The following is a 25585-nucleotide window of genomic DNA, read 5'->3' as shown; positions in this document are numbered from 1 at the left end:
GAGATCATGACCTGAGCTGAAATCAAGAGCTGGACGCTTAACCGAATGAGCCGCCCAGGAGGCCCTGTTTTTATTCAATTACTGCTCCAAACCGTCCAAGGGGCCCAGGGCCAGCCAAGGCCACGGGCACGGCTGCAGTGTGGCCTTGTCACCCGTGGCTCACGTGGCCCCACTAGCTTGTGTTTGGGCCGCTTGTCCCACCGCTGCACGTTACAAAAGTACGGTCCCATTTGGGAGGTTCCCATATTGCGGTGGCCTCAGGATGTCCACTCTGACTCCCAGGAGTTCCCTCATGAATCACTCGGTCATTTACATTCTTGTATCAAAAGACACAACTTTGAACATTGGGCCAAAGAGTCAGCTTCCTCGATTCTCATTCCAAAGCCTATATACTGTCTCCCAGGGCTCTGCTCCTCCGCCTCATCTTTTAACGCCCCTAGCACGTCCCTGTCAGTGGCCACAGAGACCTGACCAGCTGTTCCCCTTGGCATCGCTGAGCCGTGAAGCTCAGCTCCCCCGGGGACCCAACTCTGGCCCACGCCGGCTGGGACTCCAGGAAGATTCCCTCTTCCACTAAAAGCAGAGGTGCCTTCTCGCAGCTCGAATCTTCAGGCCACCCACCCCCTCCTTTCCAGGCCAGCAGCCCCAAGGCCCCGCGCTGCTTCAGAGGAAGCCCCGGGAATCGTCAGGAAGGGATGGCAAACACAGAACAAGGGCTCCCACTGTCCACTGCCATGTCCGGGGTAGACATCACTAACCTACCGAGATGTCATTTCTCCCTGATACTGGAGAAAGCCTTGGAGCCCTTTCTGGTCTAGAACCCCACACGGGCACCAGCCATCTGTCATCTGTCTACAAACCCCATTACGGACAAAGTATTCTCTGAATTTGCATCCACATATTATGACCCAGTTCTGTGATGGGAACCAAGCTACACAAAAATGATTGCCGGAAAGTCATCTTTCAGGAAGTTCTTGAGTGCACAGGAGGGTGCCAGCTAAGCTAGGGGTGAGATAAAGGCCCACAGACCCTTCCTTGAAGCTGCTCATTGTCCCTGGGGAGGCAGGACACATGTACACACCAAGTGGCCGTCAGGGGCTGGTCAGAGAGGCTCTCGGGGGAGCCCTCACTGTGGACAGCCTGGAAGAGGAGGCAGAGCCGGTGGGGGTTACATTAGCAGCAGCAGCAAGTGCTGGTCCCTAGGCCGAGTCTGGGCAGGGAGGAGAATCACCCGCAATCCTAAGAATGGGCGCATGGTCCTCAAAGCTGGGGGCGGGCCTGGACAGCCGCTGGGGAAGAGCACCCAGGCCCAGAGCATCACCTGTCCTCCCTGGGCAGGGGTGGGGGTGGGGTGCGACGCTTGCTGGCGGGGAAGCGGGAGGGAGCGCAGGGCACAGGCTGCTGGAGGTACCACTGTGCTGTAGTCGGAGAACGAAGGGGCCCCAGGAGACGGTACTGAGACCAAAGGGAAACTCACAAATGGTTTCCAGCAAGAAACAGTGTGGCATCAGGGGCTTGGGAAATGCCAGGGAGGGGAGGTGTGCTGTTGAAAGACAACTAGCATAGGTTCAAGAGGAACGGAAAGGCTAATGATAGTGAGGGGGAGCCCTGGAACCCCAGCTCAGGAAGACCAAGGACACCCTACTTTCAGCAGAGGGGGCCGCCAGCCTGAGAGCCTCATTCCCACTGTTTCTCCCGCATTAAAAACACCGTTTCCACACTCAGGTTCATTTCCTACCTCCCGGTTCTAAGACGTTCCCAGCATGAATGCTAACCTAGAGCCAAAGAGCAAGTGTTCCTGGTGTGCATGACTCATAGGAAAAAGTGTCTCTTGGGCTATTAAAAGAGTGGGGGGTGGTTCGTAAAACATTTGCGCTCCAACCAAATTATATAGAAACTAAGCAAAGTACATATCATCCTGGCACTGAATACCGCTTTCCCCAAATAGTGAGACAGGAAAAATGGGCTCTTGAGTTTAACATGGTGCACAGATGTTCCGGAAAAGGATTAAATGCTTCAGAACAATGCAAAGTGGAACTTGGCTTAAACAGGTCAAGCCACCGAGGAGCGTGTGGAAGATGTGTTTATCTGCTAAACTCAGGTGTACAAATAAAACGGAGCCTCATGGTTGCCTTGAACACACCTTAGGGTGCCTGGGAGCCCCATTCCCACTGAGGTGGGGAGCCGAGGCATAAACCTGACAATGAAAGTAATGCCATCAGTTACTTCCTCCAGGCAGACCTCCTGTGGACCACCCGGGGACTGTCTTCAGCTACAGGGCACCGCACTCCACAGCCAGCTTGCATGATGTGAACATACATACAAAGTTGTTGTTTTTTTTAAATTTTTTAAATGTTTTTAGTTCTGAGAGAGAGAGAGAGAGCGTGAGCGTGAGCAGGGGAGGGTCAGAGAGAGAGGGAGACAAAATCGGAAACAGGCTCCAGGCTAGCTGTCAGCACAGAGCCCGACACGGGGCTCAAACCCATGACCTGTGAGATCATGACCTGAGTCAAAGTCGGACGCTTAACCAACTGAGCCACTCAGGTACCTCTACATACAAAGTTTTTTTTTTTTTTTTTTTTTTTACAAATAGTTTATTGTCAAATTAGTTTCTACATAACACTCAGTGCTCATCCCCAAAGTGCCCTCCTTCATGCCCATCTCCCCCTCCCCCCCACATCCATCAGTCCTCAGTTTTTGTCAGCATTCAAGAGTCTCTCATGGTTTGCCTCTCTCCCTTTCCCCCACCATTTCCGCCCTTCTTCTCCCCCTTGGTCCTCCGTCAAGTTCCTCCTAATCCTCCTATACGTGCAAACATATGGTATTTGTCCTTCTCTGCCTGACTTATTTCGCTCAGCATAACACCCTCAAGGTCCATCCATGTTGCTACACATGGCCAGATTTCATTGTTTCTCATTGCCATGTAGTATTCCATGGTATAGATAAACCACATCTTCTTGATCCATTCGTCTGTTGATGGACACTTAGGCTCTTTCCATGTTTTAGCTATTGTGGAGAGTGCTGCTTCTACATACAAAGTTTTAAGTGAAGCTACCAGAGGCCTGACAAGGAGCCTGTAAACGACCACCCTGCCCCCCACCCCTCGCCCCTGCTCCGAGGCTGCCGTTGCTGCCTTTGCTAATGGGGACACTCTTGATTGAACAGGCAGAAAACACTCACAGCCGAGGTCAGCACAGGGAGGGGAAGATGCACACCAATTCCCCTGCTCACAACGACACTGAACCTAGAGGCAGCCTCGGGATCTTTCTGAACACAGTGCCCAGGGACCTATTACTGAACCAGCTAAGTGGACACAAGAGAGGAATCCAATCGGACATTCTAAGAATGGGCAGCAAAGTGTGTTGGAATTTCTACAGGCCCGAGTGCTAGTTAGGCCCCGTCTCTTATAGCTTGTATGGTGATCTCTGACAATACAGTTCATTTCCACCTCAGTTTACTCATCTGCAAAATGGGAATAATAAAACAAGCCCTGGAGTCTTATACAGATGAAATGAGACTACAGATAGAAAGTTCTGTCGTCGGGGCACCTGAGTGGCTCAGTCAGTTAAGCGTTTGACTTTGGCTCAGGTCATGATCTCGCGATTCGTGGGTTCAAGCCCTGCACTGAGCTCTGTGCTGACAGCTCGGAGCCTGGAGCCTGCTTTGAATCGATTCTGTGTCTCCCTCTTTCTCTGCCCCTTCTCTGCTCGTGCTCTGTCTGTCTGTCAGTCTCTCTCACACAAAAATAAATAAATATTTAAAAAAGAAAGTGCTAATCAGAATTAGTAAGCATAATTAAATGCTGCCCATTAAACTATAATTATTTATTACTGAAAATTTGAGTTACATAATTATTAGAATTTATGAATTTAGAGAATATAAGAAACTGAGTTAATTCTATGAAACTTTTGTACATTCAAATGCTTTTCATTTGTTCAGAAAATTCAGAATTTTATATGCTATTATGAAATATAAGTGAGGATAATCTGGTCTAATTTAGGTACCTTTTTTTAAAAGTTTATTCATAGAAAGAGAGAGAAAAAGGGCAAGTGGAGAAGGGGCAGGGAGAGAGGGAGTGAGAGAGAATCCTAAACAGGCCCCACACTGTCAGCGCAGAGCTCAATGCAGGGCTCAAACCCAAAACCCACGAGATCATGACCTGAGTGGAAATCAAGAGTCAGCCCCTTAACTAACGGAACCACCCACGCGCCCCTAGGTACATTTAAGATATGATGTTTTTAAGGTCAGTGTGGTTTGGTGATACATTTTTCTAAATGAAGGAAGTCCCTTGTATATCATGTCTTTCACTGGACAGAGCATGTTCAGAAGCACATGATTATCTCCTATTATAACATGTACATGTTATTCACGTTTTCAAATAATCCAGAGATATCTCATAATCTTAGGCCCCGTAAAGAAATTTGCATTCTGTGTACTGTAGATGGTGCTATGAAAAATCCTATCACTGATGCTTTTCCTCCATGGTATTAGGAGCACAGAAACCCAGCGCATGCGTGTTTCATCAATCGACACGACATTACGTTACCTGGTAAAAAATGCCAGCACTGTTTCCTGTGCAGGAACCAACTGAACTTGGGGGTTCAATTGCAAGAAGACCCACAAAAGTAGTGTTTTCAGAAGATGAAACTCATTAAAAGTGAACAACCTGGCCAAAACAAGAGAAGAAATTTCAGGAATAGAAAAGTCTCACACAATTTGTAAGAAAACAGAAGGTTAAAAGTGAGTTAAGGTCGGAGACAATACCACCCCTGGGTCTGTCGGTCCCTTCAGACCGAGAGCTATCAAGTGACTTTCTCAGGGTCACTGGAACGGTGAGTGGCAGAGCTGGGATGGGACCCTCAGCAGCCTGACACCCACTGCTGTGCTGCCAAAGTCACACCCAGCATTTAATGAGCCCTTACCACAGACAGGTGTGCATGACATGTTTTCGGATGTTCCTTCATTTAATTCCATGCAGCAATCCTGCGCAGTTGCGAAATATCCCTTACTTTTATAGATCTATAAATTCAGACTGGCCCTATGTTTAAAAACTTTAATATTTTGTTCATTGTGGGGTTTTTTTTTGTGGGGGGGAGGGGCAGAGGGAAAGGGAGAGAGAGAATCTCAAGCAGGCTGCGTGCCCAGCATGGAGGCCAACTCGAGGATCCATCCCACAGGCCGTGCGACCATAACCTGAGCTGAAATCAACAGTCGGACGCTTAACCGACAGAGCCACCCAGGCGCCTCATTCATTCATTGGGGTTTTTTGCATTAATATTGATTTTAAAGTATCGCACCACCAATATACTTTATCTGAAGACTGAGGTTTTTTGGTGTTCTCTTCAATTTTGCACCTGAGGTTAGTGCCTCACTCATCCCAGCCCTGATGGAGGGCTAAATAGCTTATCCAAGGTCACAGGGTTCTGGGGTCAGACCCAGTGTGGGTCTGTTCAGCGCCCTGCAGCTGCTACGCCCTCATTTGCAGACAGTGGTGACAGCCGGAGTGACACGCGGAGTTTCCTGCCACTGTGGTAACAAAGCACCATGAACCAAGTGGCTTAAAACAGCACACATTTGTTATCTTACAGTTATGGAGGTCAGAAGAACAAAAATGGATCTCACTGAGCTACGATCAAGGGGTGGACCACATTCTTTCTGGAGGCTCTATGGAAAATCATTTCTTTGCTTTTTCCAGCTTCCAAAGGCCACTCACTGTGGCCTGTGGCCCTTTCCTCCGTCCTCAGGCCAACCGCAAAGTGCCTTCCAATCACTCTCCTCTGATTCTGATTCCCCTGCCTCCCTGTTCCATGTGGAAGGAATATTGTGATTATACTGAGCCCACCTGGGTAATCCAGACCACCCTCCCCAGCTCAAGGTCATCCATCCGCAATGTTTTTCCCCTTGCAGCCTCACATAGTCACAGGCTCTGGGGGTTGGGATGCCGACAGCATCGAGCTGACCACACATGCACAGATAGCTCAGCGCAGCACCTGGCACATAGGAGCGTGCTAGTGAGCGGCCGCTGTGACTCATAAGTGATGGGGCTGGGTCCTCGCTGCAGAACCCACACTTTGCCTGCAGTGGCATGAGACTTCTTAACAAGAAACAAGTGGTGAGAAGGACCGAGTGTCACTACCATGTCAGCTCTGTAAAGTAAGGATGTTTCCCAAAGAGCTTCTCTAAAAGCCTCCAACCACTCGATTATCTAGGAAGCCATTTCAGTGTTTCTTAACCCCCTTGATGTTTCCCATCTTGACCACTGGGATGGCGTGATGGCTTCGAAACCTGTCAGCCTCTGCACCCACCACTTTGAGTGGTCTTGGTGGGTGGGACCCAAGCCACGTAGTGACTCTAAAGGGCAGTGGAAATGTCACCCACTCACCTCTGACACTATTTCTGACCACAGTAGAATGTCTCTTTGCTCTTACTTGTTTTTCAGGTCATCTACAGATGCATGGACTTTGACTCTGGCCAGACAGGACCAAATTTGTCACTGTCTGACCCATGATGGTGAGGCGGGGAGGGGGGGGGATGTCATAGAGCCATGTGGTATGATGTGTCCACATAGAACTCCACAAGAACAGCAATCACCTCTGGGCTGGGGAGCTACGTGACTCCTGGTGCAGAATCCAAGCCTGAGGTTCCTAAGCCCCGAAGGCTTTTTGGGTTGTCACCAAAGAGAAACAGGCAACAACACAAAAGGAGTAATCGGGGCTCCATGAATCAGGGTTTTGGTTTTACTTTTCTTATGAAGGGTACTTGTTGAAATAAAGCCTTCTGTCTTTAGGCCAAGCACCAGTACCCTAAAGTATTGGCTCCTTCTGAGAACACTCAGACGTATTTTCATTTACATAAGAGCCCTGACAGCCTCAACCAAAACAGAACTCACGGAGTTCCTAAACTTCCCTCCAACCTAAGGGAACATCTAGGCTGTTCTACCCGTGTTTACTGGTGTTCACTGGTAGCCACTGGGAGGTAACTGAAGAGAAAAATGCTTCTAACAAGGCACTGTTTGTCATTTTTTGGAGAAAACTGTATGTAATACAGGCCCCCCCTTTGAATATTGAGTATAGAGAACGCCGTATCAACGTAAACAAGAAACCACGAACAAGGGTACCCACGGTAGCATTGATTGCCACAACAAAAAATGAAGCAAATCAAAACAAAAGGCCATTATTAAGGGAATGAGAAACTGCTATCTATTCATTCTATGGAACCCTGTACAACACCTAATTTAAGATGCTAATCAGATACATAAGTATCCACATGGAGAGAACACATCACATTATGTTAGTGAGTAAAGTAAGCTGCAGAGCACTACAGTCACTATGAGAACATTTATTTGAAGTTTAAGCCTTTGCAAAACAATATTACACGTTATTTATGGACACACATATATGTGGTAAGAATATAATCACATGGATAAGTTCATGCGAGCCCACGACGATGGTCTGATGGTCCTTAGCGGGGGAGAGAGGTAGAGAGGATGGAAGCGTAAGGCTGGGGAGGGGGCATAGATGAGTCCTGCTTTATCAGTAATGTTTTCTTTCTTATGACAAAATGTCACTGTTCATTTTGGGAAGTGGGTGCCATTGTGTTTTCTATTATCTTCCTGCATTTAAAGAATTTTCTACAATGAAAAATATACCCATCAATCCTTATTGATGTTGATTATCAATAAGGGGAAATGAGTCCTCATGCAGAGCACAGCAGTGGGCCAGGTTGGTAATGACTTGGGGTTTCGAAGCCTCCAAACCTGCATCCAAATCCCAATTCTCAGGCTGCACAGAAGGAGCTTGGGCCAATCTTTTCATTTCCCGTAATCTCTATCCCACAGGTGAAAAAGCAGGTAACAGTGCCCACCTCACTGGGTGGCTATAGAATTTAGGCTGATAACCCATGCAGAGTGCTCTGTATACAACAAGTGCTCAAAAGTTGGTAGGTATCATTGTGATTAGCCAGAGAAGCATCAGCTTCAAGAACTATTACATTTTTTTTAATGTTTTATTTTATTTTTTTGAGAGACAGAGTGACAGAGTGGGAGTGACGAAGGGGCAGAGAGAGAGAGGGAGACATAGAACCTGAAGCAGGCTCCAGGCTCTGAGCTGACAGCACAGAGTCCAATGTGGGGCTTGAACCCATGAACCGTGAGATCATGACCTGAGCCGAAGTCAGATACTTAACTGACTGAGCCGCCCAGGTGCCCCGGGAACTATTATGTCTGAGAGCCATGCCCCGTGGCGTTCCAGATGCTGGCGGGAAAGCTGTTGGACAGGCCTGCCATGGAGGACTGAGGTGGCTTTCCTTGGGAATCCCTGAGCCCTCAAGACTTGTGGTGTCATCGACAGGACGCCAGGGAGAAGTATCCACCCCCCTCCCAGTTGCAAGGGCTATAGGGCGGCCTTCTGCGCTGATAGGAACCAGACAGCTCGCCAAGTTTTCCATGTTCCTAAGTCTACAAGGAGCTTGGCTTCCAGAAAACTCGGGATGAAGTTTTCATAATATTAGAGTTAGTGGAACAGGGTAACCTGGTGGAGACCTCTAAAGAGAAAAATAAAGTGAAAACCCAAGGTCCAGGCAAAGAAATGAAAACCAGAGGCCCTGGAGGTAAGGAACACTGTGTGTATTTTGTGCAAGGTCATTTATAAAATGGGGAGCAAAACCAAAGCTAGCTGAGGTCAAAGGGACTTCAGAAAGGGATGGTGAACAGCCCAGAAGTGGAAGCACCTGCTGAGATGAATGTTTTTCCTGTGATGCTTAGAGACCCAAACACCTGGGGATGGGCCACCATGTACCTTTATGGGCCCCCGGGGATGCACCATCCCCGACCTCAAGGGTTGGCGTTGCTACACAGCCGCTCTGGGGTCATGTGACTTGCCAGATGCCCCAGATCTGGTGGAAGGTCCCTGGGAAGCCTGGTCTCCATGACGAATGAAAAGATGGGGTAGCATGGAGGGTGGGAGCCTGGACCTTGGAGCCTGAGTCCCAGGTTGGAGCCCAGCTGTGCCTTTTATTGTCCCTCTTATCTTAGGGGCGATAACTACCTATCGCACAGGGTTGTGGCGGCTGAAAGGGACAGTGCACAGAACACAGCACATACCCCAATGTGCTTGATAACAGTGAACTCATCCAAAGGTTTGTTCCTAATTAGCTGCGGTCTAAGGTGCCATATCCACCAGCCAACAAGTGCGCCCAGATGAGGAACCGGAGACTGGGTAAATTTCTAACAATCCCACCGGGCACAGGTGTGGCCAGGCCCTCCCTTCCAGCACCCTCTGCTCCCCCACCTCCCTCCAGCTTTAAAGCAGGCGGCCACTGGACATCAATAGGGCGGGCAAGGAGAATATGGCTCGGGGAACATGAGTCTGGGAGCTGTTAGCCTGGCCCTCCATGGGCCCAGGACATGCTCGAGGCCACGCAGGGTCTCCCCTCCAGCTGCCGGGGTGGCTCTGGGCTTGTGTAGACAGCTCCCGGGGAGGGGCCGGAGGAGCAGGACCCAGTTCCCAGCTCCGTCATGTCTCCCCAAGCTTGTGAGTCTAGACGCGTGACATGGAAGGTGCTTGACCTCTTTTCCTCCCTAGGGGACATTTTGTAAGGCCCGTTCCATCACCAAGCTTCTGGCTGTGGTCAGACAGCTTTTCCCTTTCTTGTTTAAATGCTAGCAGGGTGCGACAGCTCAGTCTTTCCAAGGGAGGGACAGTGTTGCAAAAAGTCTAAGGGATGCCTTGTTTATCTTTTCCTCCACGGTTGTGTAACCTCTCCTCTGCTGGAGGGCAGGGAAAAGCATCAGGGAGTAGGGCAGAAAGACACCAGGAGCACCCCCCAAACCCCCCACCCAGGGCCCTGGAGGTGTTTCTGGGCTGGGGTTCCTGAGGTCTTCCTGATAATATGGTCTCCTGATAATATGGTAGAACAGAGTTCTACCAACTGCATTTCTCTGTAAGGGAAAGCCACTCACTAAATTCAAACCAATAGTGGAATGAATCTTTCTAGATCTAATTTCTGATATCAGATGCTTTCCACCACATGAGCACAAGTGAACACTCAATTTCTAATATATGGCCAAAATGTTGAGTAGAATTTACTTCTCGCTTCTAAAATCTACCCAAAGGGAATACAATCTTGGGAATTTGGCAGTGGGTATCAAGAACCTTTTAAAGAGTCTCAGAGAGTCATGGTGAGTAAATGCAATATGTGCTCCTAAACCAGATCCTACATCGGAGGAAGAAATGTAATAAGGGACAGCACTGGGCTAATCATGGTAAGGTAATAACATCAAGGCTAAATTCCCTGAAGTTGATAACTGCATTTTGATTACATTAAAAAGTTCTTTTTTATTAGGAAATAAATACTGAAGCATTCAGGAGAGAGGGTACGTGATGTGTGCAACTTGCTTTTGCAGAGGGTTCAGGAAAAAATACGTGGGTACATAGTTACACACACAGATGCTGATGATCAAACAAACAGCAGAAACTGAACAAAATGGGGCAAAGGGTATAGAAATATTCTTTGTACTATTCCCACAATTTTTATTTGTTGGAAATTATTTTCAAATAGAATATTTTTTAAAATACTTTCTACCTGTGACAAAACCAGAAAGTCCTGTTGACTTAATAATGTCACTTCTAGAAATTTCATGTGGGAAAATTATCTGGGATGAAGAGAGATGTACATTGAAGGAGGTCATCAAGGTGCTATTTTTATATTGGTAAAACACTGGAAGTGATCTAAAAGAATAACCTCAAGAATTGGGGACGTTTCCATGAATTACTTGAAGGACAAGAAGGAGCCAGGCACTTCGGGTTGGAGGGGAGCACACTAGTGGGAGCCAAGGAGCTCAGCAGGGCTGGGGTCTAAGGTAGCCCCGTGGGTGCCTCCTGGCTGGTGAGATGGTGGGAGAAGGTGGGCATGCCAAAGGCTCTTTGGCTAGAGATGCTCTTGGAGGGGGTCAAGAGCTGACACAAGACCTTGAGTGAGAGGTCCCTGCAGTGGTCCAAACAACAGATGATGGAGATTGGCCACTGGCTGGTGCCTGTGGAGAGAAGCCCTTAGCGGTGGGCTGGGTCTGGGAATGTTACCGGTGCATTCGGGGGTGAGGGCCACGTCCAGAAGGATCCCCAAGATTCCAGCTTGATCAGCTGCTAGAGGAACACAGGGTGGGGCCCCAAGAGTTGGGTTTTAGTTTGAGTGTCAGCTCAGATAGTCAGGTGTCTGGGTCAGATCTGTTCCGGAGAGGGCTCTGAGCTAAAGGTAGGAATCGATTTAGGACGAGAAGTTTTATTTTCTGTTTTCTGCTTTTCCCTATTCTCCATTTTCCACAGTGGATGTATATTAATGTTGTCAGGATCTTTTAAAATTATGTAGGCAATTACTGAATTAATTACCATGTGGGTCATAGGACAAGGGGCACCCGATGAAGGAGCGTGAAGGGAACCTGTCCCCACCCCCACTCACACTATCTTCCCTCCCCCATCACCCCCCGCTGTTCAGGATGGTGGGAAGTTTGGGATGGAGGATGTGCTGGACAGCCGGCATGGCCAGCAGGGGTGTGGGTGCACCTCACTGGAACACACCGGCCCCAGGACCACCCCCCCCACCCCCCACAGCACCCCTGGGGACCCCTCTGACCTGGGGGACCGCAGCACTCTGTGGAGCAGGTCCTGTGGGATTTTCCGGAGGTGGATCTGTGTCCCTAACAGAGGGACCAAGTTCATTTCCAGCCACTTCTCACAGGCAGTGGTGAGCTGCTCTTCCTTGTACTGAGAAGGCAAGGAAAGCCAATAGATAAAGAGATTCCCGAACTCTTAGCGCCCTCTGCTGGGCTATGACGATGCTACAAGCGTGCACTCTGGCGGGTCGTGCTGCACACATGCTCAAACCCTTTCTTCAAAACACATAAACGGCAGCAGATAACGTATTTAGAGTGTTTGCTATGCTCAGGGCCCTACAGTAGGTTGATTCAAATTAATCCTTACCACAATCCTTTATGGTTGGTTTATTATCCCTATTTTACTGATGGAGAAACTGAGGCACCAAGACTGCTGTTCTTGCCAGCAGTCATACACGCTAGTGAGTGGCAGACGGGGAGCAAAACGTGGTGGTCTGACCACAGGGCTTGCACGCTGAGATCTCTGGGCTAAAGTCAGCCACGGATCACGGAAGGGCCTGCAGGGTGTACCCAGATGGAGTTCTGAGGCTGGTAGGGGGCACGTATGCTAACATCAAAGTCCAAAGGAAGTGGGAACGTTCTCCCGGATCCAGGGGCCTTGGCGGGATCTTAGTCCATCTTGTGTGTTCTCGGGGCTACGGTCCTTCCCAGGCCAAGAGTGGCCGGAAAATGTTGACCAGAATGCAAAGACACTGCCCACAGAGGGACTTCCTGGTTACTGATGGACAGTGGGGGACATGGCATTGTCTTTAACAAAATAGGCACTTTGCACAGTTTTAGCTGCCGTTATAAGGCACTGGGGCAAGCTGACTGTGAGTGAAGCAGATGCTACGGTCAGATGTGCGTTTCACGGGGTGAGTGTCCACCCAGGGCAATGGTGACCTCACAGGGGAAGGCGGGGATCAGATGGCCTGGGGCCATCCGGGCAGAGCCCAGCACTGCCACCCAGAAGCTGTCACCCTGATTAGGCTGGATCAGATGGTGTTCCCCTCTGATAATGAGACTGTAAGATTACACCATTTATTCCCAATAATGGTAGTGACTAGCTCCAGGGTGGGGGATGTGGAGGTGGGACACAATTTCACTTGACTCCAAAGAGAATATCCTGGAAGATGTCTGCTATTTTGGTGAGAAAGGCTGCGCTCTTATTTTTCCCCTTTAGTTTTTAACTTTTTAAAAAATTTATTATTATTATTTAATTTTTGGCTTTAAAATGCCGTTTTATTTAACTTTTTAAACTATTTATTTATTTATTTATTTACATTTTGAGAGAATGAGCAAGGGGCAGAGAGAGAGAGAGAGTCACACAATGGGCAGAGAATGGGAGAGAGAATTCAGAGCCTGAAGCAGGGCTCCAGCTCACCTGAAGTCAGGCTTGAACTCACATACCATGAGATCACGACCTGAGCCAAAGTCGGATGCTTAACTAACTGAGCCACCCAGGCGCCCCCTAAAATGTCCTTTTAAAATAAAAGGATTTTTAGTAGTTGTTGGGAGCTGGGCGTGGTGGGTAAAATCCCGGAGGCCGGGGTCCTCCTCAAGGTCCCCAGGTGCCTCGTGCTCTGTCCAGTTCTCACCTTGCAGCCGGCCAGGTAAAAGCTCTTAATGGTGCTTGGCGTGAGTCCCTTCGTCATTATGTCCACACACCTGCAGAGAGAGAAATGCTGTTCTTGGGGGTCCCTAGGAACCTTCCCCTTTCAGAGAGGGGGCAGCCCCGGAGGTTTTGATTCAGCCCCAGGACGGTGGTGGGAGCCCCCTGTCCTGCTGGCCACCAGGCACGGTGTTCTTTAGGCGTTGGCTCTTGAGCGGAATTAGCCGTGTTTGCGGCTGGGGCACAGAAATTAGTGATCCAAGAAGTGACAGCCTCACTCGTGCTCCCCCTTTCTCACTGTCAGACTCATTGGCCAGGCTGGACTGGGATGGCCAGGCTTCCCCAGACCAGGGGGCACGAAGCAAGCCTGAAACGTGCCCACACACGCGGGCATGTAAGAGCCGCGAGCATGGCTGGGCCGGCGCACCTATGTGATGCACGAAACCACGGAACGACACCAGACAGAACCTGCATGCGTACGCCGCATCCCCCGAAGATGGATGGCCCCTGCTGCATGTGACTCAGACCTGAGCAGCCGTCTGGGTGATTCTGCACTCGGCTGGGAGCTCAGCCAAGATGACCTTTGGGATCTTGTCCAGCACCTGGATTTGTGATGCTATCAGAGTGACCCATGACATTTCTGTCCCACTATACAAACACACCCACACCCACCCATGTACCACGCACACACACTCACACACACATACACACATACACTGAGCTTGCGATACCGCACCCCTGCCCGCCGTACCATCTGCTTCTCGAAGGCAGGTGACAGCCAGCCCGGCTGTGTGCCGGGCCCACCAGGATCTGACCTGTAAGACCCGGCCGTAGCTATCTGGAGAATCTTGAGCAAGGTCTACATGCCCCAGTGCAATGACGGGTCTGGCTCACTATCCCCAAAGCCCTTGCTGCTCTGACCTTTAAACTAAGCTGGGGTGGAGGAAGGGAAATGAAGAGCCTGTTGTTCTTAGCTCAGCCCCAAATGGCTAGGGCTAAGGTCCCAAGGGTAAGATGGAGCTTCGAGGCTAGGCTTGCGATAGGGCAGCCAAGGCTGACAGACGCTGTCCGTCCGAGAGGGAGGCTGGCCTTCCAGCTTTCGGACCAGAGATAGCAGAGCACCAGGAAAGAGCTGCTCGGAAGCGTCCTAAGGAAGCTGGGATTTAGCAGTTATTACGAAGGCTGTATGGAGCTGACGATGGGTGGCGTAGACAATACAGGGGGATGGGAAATGTCAGCAAAACCCAGACAATCAGTCATTGACTGCAGTCTAGGCCGGATTCCTTAGCCCCAGACACTGCACAATCCGGCTCCACCTATACCTGCTGGTCTCTCCCACCTCCCTCAGGTCAGGCCATGCCGACACGCTGGAGCGCTTTTCCAAGACTCTGATCCTCTCGATGTGCCCTCAGTTGTCACATCCAGGTCTCTGGGAGCCTGTCCCTCAGTTCACAGGGCATCTGCATCCCTGATAAGGCTTCTTGGTGCTTCTGATCGAGCGTCTGGCCTGAGTCATTTCAGGTGCCCCAGGAATGAGACGCTGGCTCAAAAATGTCTTTGGGGTTGAATCTGGCTGTGTGGCCCCTACGAAAAGGGAATTGCCACCTGCGAGATCCTTGGGAGAGATCCTGGCCTTGCCCTCTGCAGAGCAGCTGACGTCCTCTCTTGACCTGGGTGGGTAGTTCATTCATTCATTCATCCATTCATTTCCTCAAAAAGAGATACTGAGGTGTAGAGTGGAGCAAGGTTGGTGGACCGTCCCTGCCCCAAATCCCCTCTCTACATTGAATCACGGCAGGTATTGGGAAACCAAAGAGCTGTAAGAAATCACCCCAGTGTTTGGGACGTGACTGCAGGAGGTTCACATCCCTGCAAAAGCCCAAGGGAAGGGAGAAAATAGTCTAGAAAAGTGAGTCTCATCAATGATTTTCCATTCGGCTCACTTACCCTTTCCTAACTGCTACTGGAATGGAACAGTATTACGGGACGCAGAGAAAGGGGAGTTGGAAGAACTGTTCTCGTTAATCACAGGGACCCGTTTACTTGAAATTAATCATGCTTTACACAAAACGTTCCATTTAGGAATCCCCATCCTTCAATCCACTTTACTCATTTCCTGTGTCCTGGAGACCGTAGGGCAGGAAGCTCTCGAGGGCGGGGCCCCTGCCCTCTGGTCCCCTGCATCCTGGGGCGCCCAAGGCATCCTTCTTAAAGGAACAGATGAGTGATTGAGGTGAGGGGGTAAACTGGCCCCAAGCAAACCTCACCTCACCAAACGCCACTGAAGGTTAGTGAGCCCTGAATGAGCCAGCACCACCACCACCTCACCCAAGAAAAGCAGAAAAAGACAGCGTTAGGGCTGCAGGTTCTGGGACCCCTCTACCTCCTGCAAGTTCTGGCTGTTCTACTGTGGCCTTGAGCAAGTTACTCACCTCGTGAGGCCTCAGTTTTCTTGTCTGTGAAGTGGACATCATAATACACCACCTCCCCGCAGGAGGATAAAGTGAGGTCACCCTCGCCAAGAGCTGAGAACAGTGTCTGGTCCCGGCAAAGGCCCCACCTTAAAGCCCTTCTTGCCAACATCCCCTCACCCAGAACAAAGTCCTGTGAAGGAGTCAGGATGAAAGTCATGAGCCCCATTTCACAACTGAGACCGCTGAGGCACAGGGAAGCCACAGAGCGGCTAAGAGCAGGGCTCGGCACAGACCTGCTGCTCCCGTCCTAGGCTGTGCGGGGCTTTGCCGAAAAAGTCTAATGAGAACTGGGAGCCTTTGAATCTCAGCCTCCGAGGCGGCATTGCACCCTTCTGCTTCCAGCACCCACATGTTCTCTCGCTGCCCATGAACCCAGGCGCCCCTTGGCAGGATGAGCGAGCTTTCATATTCGATGTCCATCCACTGTGATCACCTCCTTTTCCCCCGGCTCGGCCCCCCTGACAGGCAGCCCAGGGGTCAGTGGGCTCTGAATACCCAGGAGAAAGGCTGTGTCCCCAGTGGGCAGCTGGTGGACAATTGACTTTGATCTTTGCATTTTTCCCTCTTCTGAAAGATCTACAGGGACCGTGTGTAACATTTCTAAGAATAAAAATATTACAGGGGCGCCTTGGTGGCTCAGTCAGTTAAGCGTCTGACTTTGGCTCAGGTCATGATCTCATGGCTTGTGATTTCAAGCTCTGTGTCGGGCTCTGTGCTGACAGCTGACAGCCTGCTTCCGATTCTGTGTCTCCCTCTCTCTCTCTCTCTCTCTCTTTGCCCCTCCCCCACTCAAACTCTGCCTCTTTCTCTCAAAAATAAACATTAAAAATTTTTTAAAAATGTATTAATGCAAAGAAAAACAAGTGGGAAAAACAAGTCCTGACAGTGAAAAGTCATCTTGTCTTCAAACGACCAGCTGATTGTACATGTTCACTAAATGAGAGGCTTTTTAGCCAAATGAACACAGGTAGAACTGGTAAGCAAGCAGGGTTTGCACGCCACTGGGAAGTCACTGTGCACACCGGTAGAGTAGCTCCCAGGCACAGACACCCCCATTTGCCTTGTATGCCTGTGAGGCAAGAAGGACTGGCCAGAAGCAGTATGTTGCTGGAGCGGTGGCTCGACTGTGGGCCTGTGACGTGTGAATCAGTGCCCAGTTCCTCTGTGGACTCGCAGCTGTACTCTGTGCAAAGAAACCCGGCTGTCCTAGCCCACGGGCAAGGACCATTCCGTGAATGGGCCAGGAGGGCCCCCTCTATCTTGCCCAGGGCTGGGCCTGGCCCAGGACTTGCTACATTTCCTTACCTTTGAAACAGGCTGCTGAACTGGAGGATATGAGCCGAGGCGAGCACGCCCATCACATCGTCTATGTTTATCTCCACCTCCCTCAGGTAGAGGTTCTTCAGGGCCATGGCGAAGGCTGGGGAGGCAGCATCCAAGAGAGAAAGCCGTCAGCCTGGGGCTCTGGACCCTGCGTCCCGTCCCTCCCTTGCAGATGCCCTCCTGGCTGGATGTTCGAGGGTGCCTGGCTGGGTGGGCAGAGATGCCCTTAGAGGAAATGCACCTGATTCTGACCTGAGCGCAGATACAGCCCGGGCTTCCAGCCTCCACCGAGGAGATGAAGCCAAAGCAAAGTGAGCTCCTGCTGAAAGAATGCTTTCTAAACCCCTCCTGGGGTCTGTGCCTCAGGGGTTCTCTGCTAACCTGGGCTCCATGGCCTTTGCGGGGAGGCGCCTGCCCAAATATGTACAGAATGCTGTGTGCATGTGCTATTTTCTCAGGAAAATCTTGTCCTCTGAATCTGGGGTCTTCCAAAAAGTTAAGGATGCCTGGCAAGAGCCCGGATAATTTCATATCTAAGAACTAAAGCTCAGGGGACCAGGGAGCAGAGGGACTTGGCTGATTCCAAATTCTCCCTGATCCCAACTAGTGCTGCAGTGCAAGCCAAGGCACTCTGAGGACAACTGGTCTACCCAGGGCTTCTGCGGGAGGCTTCCCCACCTGCACGCTCACAGACCGAGACAGCATGTGAGAGCACACACGCTTCATTAAGACAGAGGTCCGTTTCCAGGTGGCCAGGGTGCGGGGGGGGGGGGGGGGGGGGGGGGGGGGGGGCGGGGGAGAGGGTGAGCTCCCTGCTGCTGGCAGCCAGCCGGTGACGGGCCGTGGTGGGAAGGGGCGCACAAAGTGCTCCCCGAGGGAAGGCGGACCTGAGCCTCCCTGTCTCTGCTCAGCTATTTTTAATAATGGAGTACTGAACACGGGGTGCCACTTATCTGCTGTTCTGTTGTTTGCTTTTAAAGCTGGGAGGGCCGTTTGCTCAATGGTATTCTTAGCATAAGGAGACAGGGGTACATTACCAACTTTAGTGACTATGGGGTCATTGATCTTCAAGAAAATGAACATCTTCTTTATGGGTGGTCTTGCCTTGATCTTCCCAGACCGCTGAGCTGGTAAAGGACAAAGAATAGGGATGTAGGGACCTGACAGCTGCAGTAAATTGCTCTGGGTACAGCGTGAGTTCCCATGGCCCTTCTACAGCCTTGATCCTGGCATTTACCACACCAGGTTCTGTTTGTGTTTGCTTGTTTAGAAGATGCAGTTTTAAAAAAAATTTTTTTAAATGTTTTATTTATTTCTGAGAGAGGGAGAGACAGCGTGAGCAGGGGAGGGTCAGAGAGAGAGGGAGACACAGAATCTGAAACAGGCTCTAGGCTCTGAGCTAGCTGTCAGCACAGAGCCCGATGCTGGGCTCGAACCCACTAGTCATGAGATCATGACCTGAGCCGAAGTCAGACGCTTCACTGAGTGAGCCACCCAGGTATCCCTAGAAGATGCAGTTTTGAAGTGATTATTTATTTAGAAATGGTTGAAGATGCATAAGAAGCTGGAAAGCTAGATCAGAGTTCCCGTGCACGCCTCCCCTACCTTTCCCCCTAATCCTACACAGCCACTATGATGGTCAAAACCGGGAAACTGATGCTCTCACTGCACAAGTTATTTGGTAATAGCTCCTCCCCCACTCGCTCTCCCTCCCTGCCTCCTCCCTTTCTCTCTTTAGTCTGTGAGCACTTTGAGGGCAAGGGGTGGGCCTCTGTCATCTCTGCACCAGAGCACCCAGCCCAGAGCTGGCACAAGACGAGACCATAATGACCTCCTGCTAAAGAGCGAGCATGGGAAGCAGGCATCCACCTAGTGGCTGTTGAAACTTTGCCCTTCAGATGTCCAGAGGACCCCTGCCACCCAAGGCTTCCAGGAGGCAGGGAAGGAGCAGCCTGATTCACTGCAAGCCTCCCCCAACCACTCAGACTTATTCTAACATGTAAGTTACAATACACTGGGCTTTCAGGTCCCCAGCGGTGTCCCATGCCCTGGGTGCAAAGCTAAAGCCCTTCCAGTGGCCCCAAGGCCACTAGTCTCTGGCTCACTGGACCCCAAACCTGCCTCTCTGTGGCTTGTTCCACAGAAGAGTCGTGGGGCTCCATCTGTTCCCCACCAGGGACCCACCTGACCCTGTATGTAAGGTAGCACCCCACCTCCACCTTCCCCCAAACTGGCTTTACTTTTCCTCCTAGACTCGCTAGTACTACCACCTGCGATGACGTCATATGTATGCTGGTTTTCACCCATGTGGCAGGCACACCGAATGGCTTATTCACCACTCCATCCCTAGGAGCTGACACGGTATTGCCCACACTGGTCTCCAGTGAATGTCGGCTGGATGAATGGAATGAGTGGATTCCATCCCCAGAATCCCAAGCCTCGTGAGTTCAAGGTTGTAGATATGAAAAATGACATGAGTCAGGATCCAAAAAAGGAGGTCACCCCGCACAACTACAAAGACAGCAGAGAGAAAGGGAGAATAAAGATCCATTTTCCTCAGGCAGGCGAGGCCCCTCACCATGCTCATGGCACCTGGCTCTGCTCAGACTCTCATTTGGCAAATACTTATTGAGCTTGTTCTCTGCTCTGAATCATTTCTCTCTAGGATTTCGGCACCGCCTCTGGCCTGCACACTGCATTCTGTCCATCCCTGCTGGGGGCACCCACTGGGCTGGCGTGTGTGAGTGCCAGGCACCAGCGAGGCACTCCGGAGGTGATAGATCGTGTCATCATGGGCCATGCTACTTATCGTGGTTTATCATCATCTTGGGTTGGCTTGTCCGTCCCCCAGCCCCCTGACACAGAGTTCCTAGCACAATGCTTAGGAGAAGTCAAGCACTCGACATTTGTAGAAGGAAGAGACGAGTATCATCGGCTAGGTCAGAGTAAGTGGAAGACAAAAACTCCAACATTCCCTCTGTTTTATGTAGAACCTCAACATCGAATAGGAAAATAATAGTTTGATCATGTGCTTCTGAGGTTCTCTGAGACTAAGGGGGTTCCTTTTCAGTAAAAGAGCACTGTTTCTTCTTTGTGGTTCTTCCTAAAGAATTAGCATGTCCTGCCAGCGAATCCTGGGCTCTGGGTGGCACAAAAATGGGCAGCTGGGGGTGCATGGGTTAAGCGTACAACTCTTGATTTTGGCTCAGGCCATGATCTCGTGCTTTGTGAGATTGAGCCCCACATCAGGCTCTTGCACTCACATGCTCTCTCTCACTCTCTCTCAAATGTTTTAAAAAGTGAGCAGCTGGGACAGCCCAGTGTGGCCAGGACACAGGTGCTCATGGGGCCCGCCCCTCCACAGAGCCCACTTCTCCAGGACCACAGTGTGGGCATTCTCAGGAACACGAAGCAGGAGGTAGGAGACTAGCCAAACTGGACTGTGAGATATGTTCTGCTTTCCCAGGTGTACAAAGGCCAGTAGCTGTGTCCCCTGAATGTCATATGGACATGGTCCCCAGGGCCTAGTGCAAGTGCTGGTCCCTGGGGAGAGACCCCGGAACGTTGTGACAGCCTGGGCAGTGGGCGTTTATCTCTGCCCCTACCCTGACGCCCCCCAGTCGGGCCCAGCCTCTAGCAGGCAGCTTCTCTTAGTAGGGCCCAGTCTTTCCAGTGAGGCCATTCTAGACATGCCAAAGACCCCAGCATTAATAGTAATTCCATTTTCTTTTCCAATTCTATTGCTTTTCTTTCTTTCTTTTTTTTTTTTTTAAAGTTTATTTATTTTGAGAGAGAGCATTAGCAGGGGAGGAACAGACAGACACAGAGAGAGAATCCCAAGCAGGCTCCACATTGTCAGAGCAGAGCCCCACGCAGGATTTGAACTCACAAACCGTGAGATCATGACCTGAGTGGAAGTCGGATGCTTAACCGATGGAGCCACCCAGGCGCCCACATTCTCTTGCTTTTCAACGCACTCATGTCTGGAGCTCCATCGTCTTTCCCTGGGTGCCTCATGCGTGTTCTGACTGGGGAGCAGGGGACACTCAGTCCTACTCAGTCTCACTCTCAAAGTCATGGAGACAGACACTTGGGAAGAGCAAAGAAGACTGAGAGGGAGCATCAGCGGGCCGGGGGAACACGGCAGCCCGCTCTCAGCTCCCAGCGCTGCGGGGAAGGGCTGAGTCAGAGGCCTCGTGGCCGGGCCCTCTCTCTGGGCTCGGGGTGGGGCAGCACCTGGGGGCTCAGCCAGCCTGTCTGGCTCTAGAATAACAGAACTTTGCCGCCACATCCTGGAAATGCAGTCCTGTCCTGACTGGCATGCTGGCTGCCTTTGGAGACCTTGAATTTTCCATGGTCCCTACTTATGAGTCGTCCTGAAGCGGTGCCAATCTATATCGCCCAAAGAAGGCGGTGCATCTGGAGAAGAACTTAGGGGATACAGAAGGGGAGCCTGGAGATTATTAGGTTTGAAAAGGAGAAACAGGAAGAAAGAAATGGCCTAAATACTTTATGGAATGACGTGAAGTTAAGAAAAGAGAAAGCAAAGGAAACATAGCATCGACATATAACACGTAAACCTCTAACCAGTATATTGGGCCAAATGTCACAACTCTACCTTCCTTCCAGAAAGCTCATCAGGAGACTCAACACCACTGTTTGCTCTTCTCAAAGAAGCAGGTAGAGTTTCCACCTCGACTGGACAGGACTGGGTTGTTATGAGAAAAATAACTGACATTCACTGAGTATCCGGGTATATGCCAGGGATTGTTCTAGAACTGCACAAGCATTACCTTCTTCTCTAGGCTTCAAAGGAGCATAGTGAGAACTATTATTCCCATTTTATAGCCAGAGGCGGAGGTAAAATCCTGTGATGAGGTCATACCATGGGCCTTGTTCTTATCTGCCAGTGACCTTGGTCTCCAAAGAGATGAGGGCATTTGGGGCTCAGTGCTGGGAATCTACCTCGCAGAAGATTCTCCAGTTCCTTTGTGGGGCTCTTGGTGCCCTGGGCCAGCGCCATCAGGTAGAGCTTGCTTAAGGTCTCAGACTGGAAAAGCTGGGGCTGATGGAGTTCCCATTTGGAGCCTAGACATTCGAGAATCACGTCTGAGGAGAGAACACAGTGTTGAGTAAATGCCACCACACGTCCCTGAGGCACGTGTCAATCACCCCACCTTCCATTCAGTCACAGTCACTGAGCAGATGGGTGGCTGCTTTGCTGGGCCTTCCAGGAAAAAAGCAAAAAGACAGGGTGGGTCTCAGGGCACTTACTGGCTCCCAGGGGAGACAATAAGCAAAATTACAAGGTGACATAGAAAGAGATAAGCATCTAAGAGCAGCTGATCAACATCTGTAGGACTCCAGAGGGACATAAGCTTTCCTCCATTTGAGGAATTGGGAAGGCTTCATGGGGAAGGGAAACTGGCGGGGACATTCTTGGGGGCCTCACCATGCCTTCTGATTACAGCGGGCAATGATCATATTTGGGGCCAGATAATTCTCTGTTGGGGCGGGGGGGGGTCGGGGCTGCCTGGTTCCTTGAAGGTTATTTAACGTCCCTGGTTTCTACCCACTGGGGGCCGGTAGCACCCTCCCCCCCCAAGTTGTGACAACCCAAAATGTCTCCAGACATTGGCAAATATCCCTTAGGAAGTGATCTCACTACCCAGTCCCCTGTCGAAGCTACTGGGCGTTGGTGCTTAATTCTCACCCACCTGAAAGGTGACAGCAAAGTGCAGCTCAAAGGCCCAGTGCCAGGAGGCGGAATTCTCATGAGCCTCCCTTGGAATGGAGACCACCAGAAAAAACAGGTGTGGAACAAGATTATAACGTAAAGGAGGCTTTTTGCAAACCGTAAGGGGGTTTATGCGAGGGGCTTTATCTCATGCTTGGATAGCATAGGTGATTAAAAAGAGAGAGACTTTGAGGAGGGGGCAGATGGAAGATCCAAGGATCCCGGGCCAGGTGAGGCATGGGAGGCTGTGGACAGGAGGCTCTGCAGGCTGGACTCCTGTTAGCACAGAGCTGGTAGAAGAGGGTGGTGCTTGGTCATCCCAAGAACCCTTACCCTCAGCTCTAGGCAGGACCTGGAGCATCACGAGCCCCTTGGCCTTGCCATTATTTTGACTGCAGGAGCTGGGGCACCTATTTCCTCTTCTGTTATTAACATTGCTACTCACCAACTTTATGATATTGTTTTGTGCTGCGCTTTGGAATGTGGACTTGCATCTCAAATCTTGGGTCACCTCAGGAAATGGTCTAGTTGTGCTCAGCTAGAAAGAATCCTACCCCATGTAGGGTGATTTTAGGCAGGAGCAGACCTGTGGATAAAGCGTGTGCCCTCACCGGACACCCACTTTTGCTTTCATGATGACACACGTGTGTGGCAGGCATCACACCTGATCCCAGAACTCTCCTCCCTGAGCCAGGAGCTGGCCCCAGACTGCTTCTCAGGACCTCTAGTCAACCAGAACCAAGGGGCGAGAAGAAATCGGCTGGCCTGCCCTGGGGAAGGCGGCTGGCTCTGACCTCATGCAGCTTTACTGTGCGGTGGACCTTATCTTAAAAAAAAAAGTTTCCTTTAAGGACCTGACCTGTCCAGGCCTGGTGAGGCTCAATGAGCCTTTTCCCAGCTGGACAGAGCTGGCCTGGTTCTTGATTCTACATCGGAAAAAGTCATCTTGGACACGTACAAAAGTGACATCCAAGTCATGACTGGTTGGCGCTAAAAGGGACAGAGAAGAGCTGCCTGTCCTTGACGGAGTTTCTGTTTAGTCTACGAATCCACAGCCTATTTATTTACATCGGCATGGGCATGTCGGTCTATCGACTGTGACCAATTAGCATACGAAACTGTGTTTGCAGAGCCTGATTTCATGCATCATTTCACGGTGCATCTGACAAATATTTACAGAGCCTATTTCATGTTAGACAACGTGCAAAGGGCAGAAACCGAAACGTACAGGCCAGGAGCCTGTCCTATGAGCGGGCTTCGTTCCGTAGAAACCACCCCTGACCCTGAGTGCAGCCACGTTCTGATGGAATCCACTGGCGACATGAACTCACCGGCCTCCCTGCTCTGGATAGTCTTGTTCTTCGAGGTCTTAGAGAAAAGTTTCTGAATTTGTGAAACACATAGCCTCAAGGGAAAACACAAACAGAAGATTCTGGAGTTAATACTGACAGGTTTCTCCAGGGGCAACAAGTATCATTCTAGTGTCCCTAAAACTTCCATTCACCTATCTTATATCTTGCCCCTTGAGCATTTCCGTAGGTCATGACTCATCTGCCGGTTTGATAAACTATAAGCTTGTTTCGATGGCTGGCTCCAAATTTCGATTCCTGTTTTCAGTTTGTGGGGAAGTTTTACCACGAAGGTATTTGAGGTTATATATGGTTGCCCAAATGATTCCTCCTTTGGTGAGTGTCTAAAGTAAGGTCTAGTAGCATAGAGTAGGTACTCAGTAAATATCTGCTAGAGAAAGGGAGAGAGGGTTCTGGGCGTTTCTGGTAAGTGACTCACCAATACTTCTGTTTAGGGGTCATGCCTGCCCCAGTCTCAATGTGTCCAAAAACTAAACTTGGATTTTACCCCAAACCAGCCCTGCTCCTTCTCCAGCAAATGGCACCGCCAGCCTCCAGCTGTCCCAGCCAGCCTACTGCACGTTGTCCCACCTGATCGCTTGCCTAGATCTGACAGAGATCTTGTGAATTCACCACTCTCCCTTTCCCCTTATTGCTGTGAGCTTCGTCCATGCCGTGATTATCGCCCTGCAGTCACTGGGGAGCTCCCCTTGGGTGTGCATCTGATGCTGCAGCCTGAGAACCAGGTGAAACGTACATCTGCTCTTGCCTCTCTCCTACTGAGAATCCTTCAGTGTCTCCCCAGTGCTCTCAGGGAAAGCCCACACCCCTCAGTATGGCTCGACCCTCTACACTCCCTGGTCCAGCCCTTCTCAGCAGCCTGAACCCACCATCACTGGCTTCCATGCTCTTGGATGCCCACACTGTTCGCCAGAGTACTCTCCTCCTCATCTCCTCACTTGAGCTCCTACTCATCCTCCTATATAAGCTTAGTTTTTGCTTCCTCTAGGGAGACTGAGTAAGTGGCCCTTCCACTGACCACCCTGGAATTGCCCCCATCAGAACTCCTTCTACAGTGTCTTGTGGTCGTCTCTTTATTCACGTGCCCTCGGCTCTGCTCTCTACAAAGATAGATTTGGCATTTCTGTGCTGCTGGAAGCCTAGCCTGGCCATCATGCAAGTGCTCAATAAATATCCATTCAGTGATTGATGACAAAGATGGGATATCTTTTCATGAACCCTAGTCATCCCGTCAAGCAAGGACATGAAACAAAGTTTGAGTCACATATTCACAGCTTGAAGACAGTCATCCCAAGAAACCCAACCAAAGGACACTTGATGACCACATATGAGGAGTGTCACTTTTCCCAGGCTGTTTTCCAATGGTTCCAAGAACCCTCATGGGCCAGGGTTCATGGAGGGGGCTTGGGTGGGGGCTCCTGT

The 25585-nt window shown here is 50.5% G+C and overlaps 1 protein-coding gene across 3 annotated transcripts in view; it reads right to left on the bottom strand.

Moving 5' to 3' along the window:
• BTBD16 (BTB domain containing 16) overlaps positions 1 to 25585 on the bottom strand; it is a 45307-nt gene that overhangs the window by 14118 nt on the left and 5604 nt on the right. For all 3 annotated transcript variants that reach the window (XM_039250477.1, XM_039250479.1, XM_039250478.1), the window contains exons 4-10: positions 24125 to 24198; positions 22022 to 22165; positions 18094 to 18183; positions 17039 to 17153; positions 13246 to 13315; positions 11629 to 11759; positions 4547 to 4666 (exon numbers count right to left, since the gene is read on the bottom strand). In XM_039250477.1, coding sequence (XP_039106408.1) covers positions 4547 to 4666; positions 11629 to 11759; positions 13246 to 13315; positions 17039 to 17153; positions 18094 to 18183; positions 22022 to 22165; positions 24125 to 24198 — 744 coding nt within the window. The remainder of the gene's footprint in view (positions 1 to 4546; positions 4667 to 11628; positions 11760 to 13245; positions 13316 to 17038; positions 17154 to 18093; positions 18184 to 22021; positions 22166 to 24124; positions 24199 to 25585) is intronic.

This window comes from Hyaena hyaena, unplaced genomic scaffold (assembly GCF_003009895.1).
Source record: "Hyaena hyaena isolate Hyena2069 unplaced genomic scaffold, ASM300989v1 scaffold_367, whole genome shotgun sequence".
Classification (NCBI taxonomy): domain Eukaryota; kingdom Metazoa; phylum Chordata; class Mammalia; order Carnivora; family Hyaenidae; genus Hyaena; species Hyaena hyaena.
Note: the sequence above shows the minus strand (reverse complement) of the source record. Positions and strands in the feature narration are given on the sequence as shown.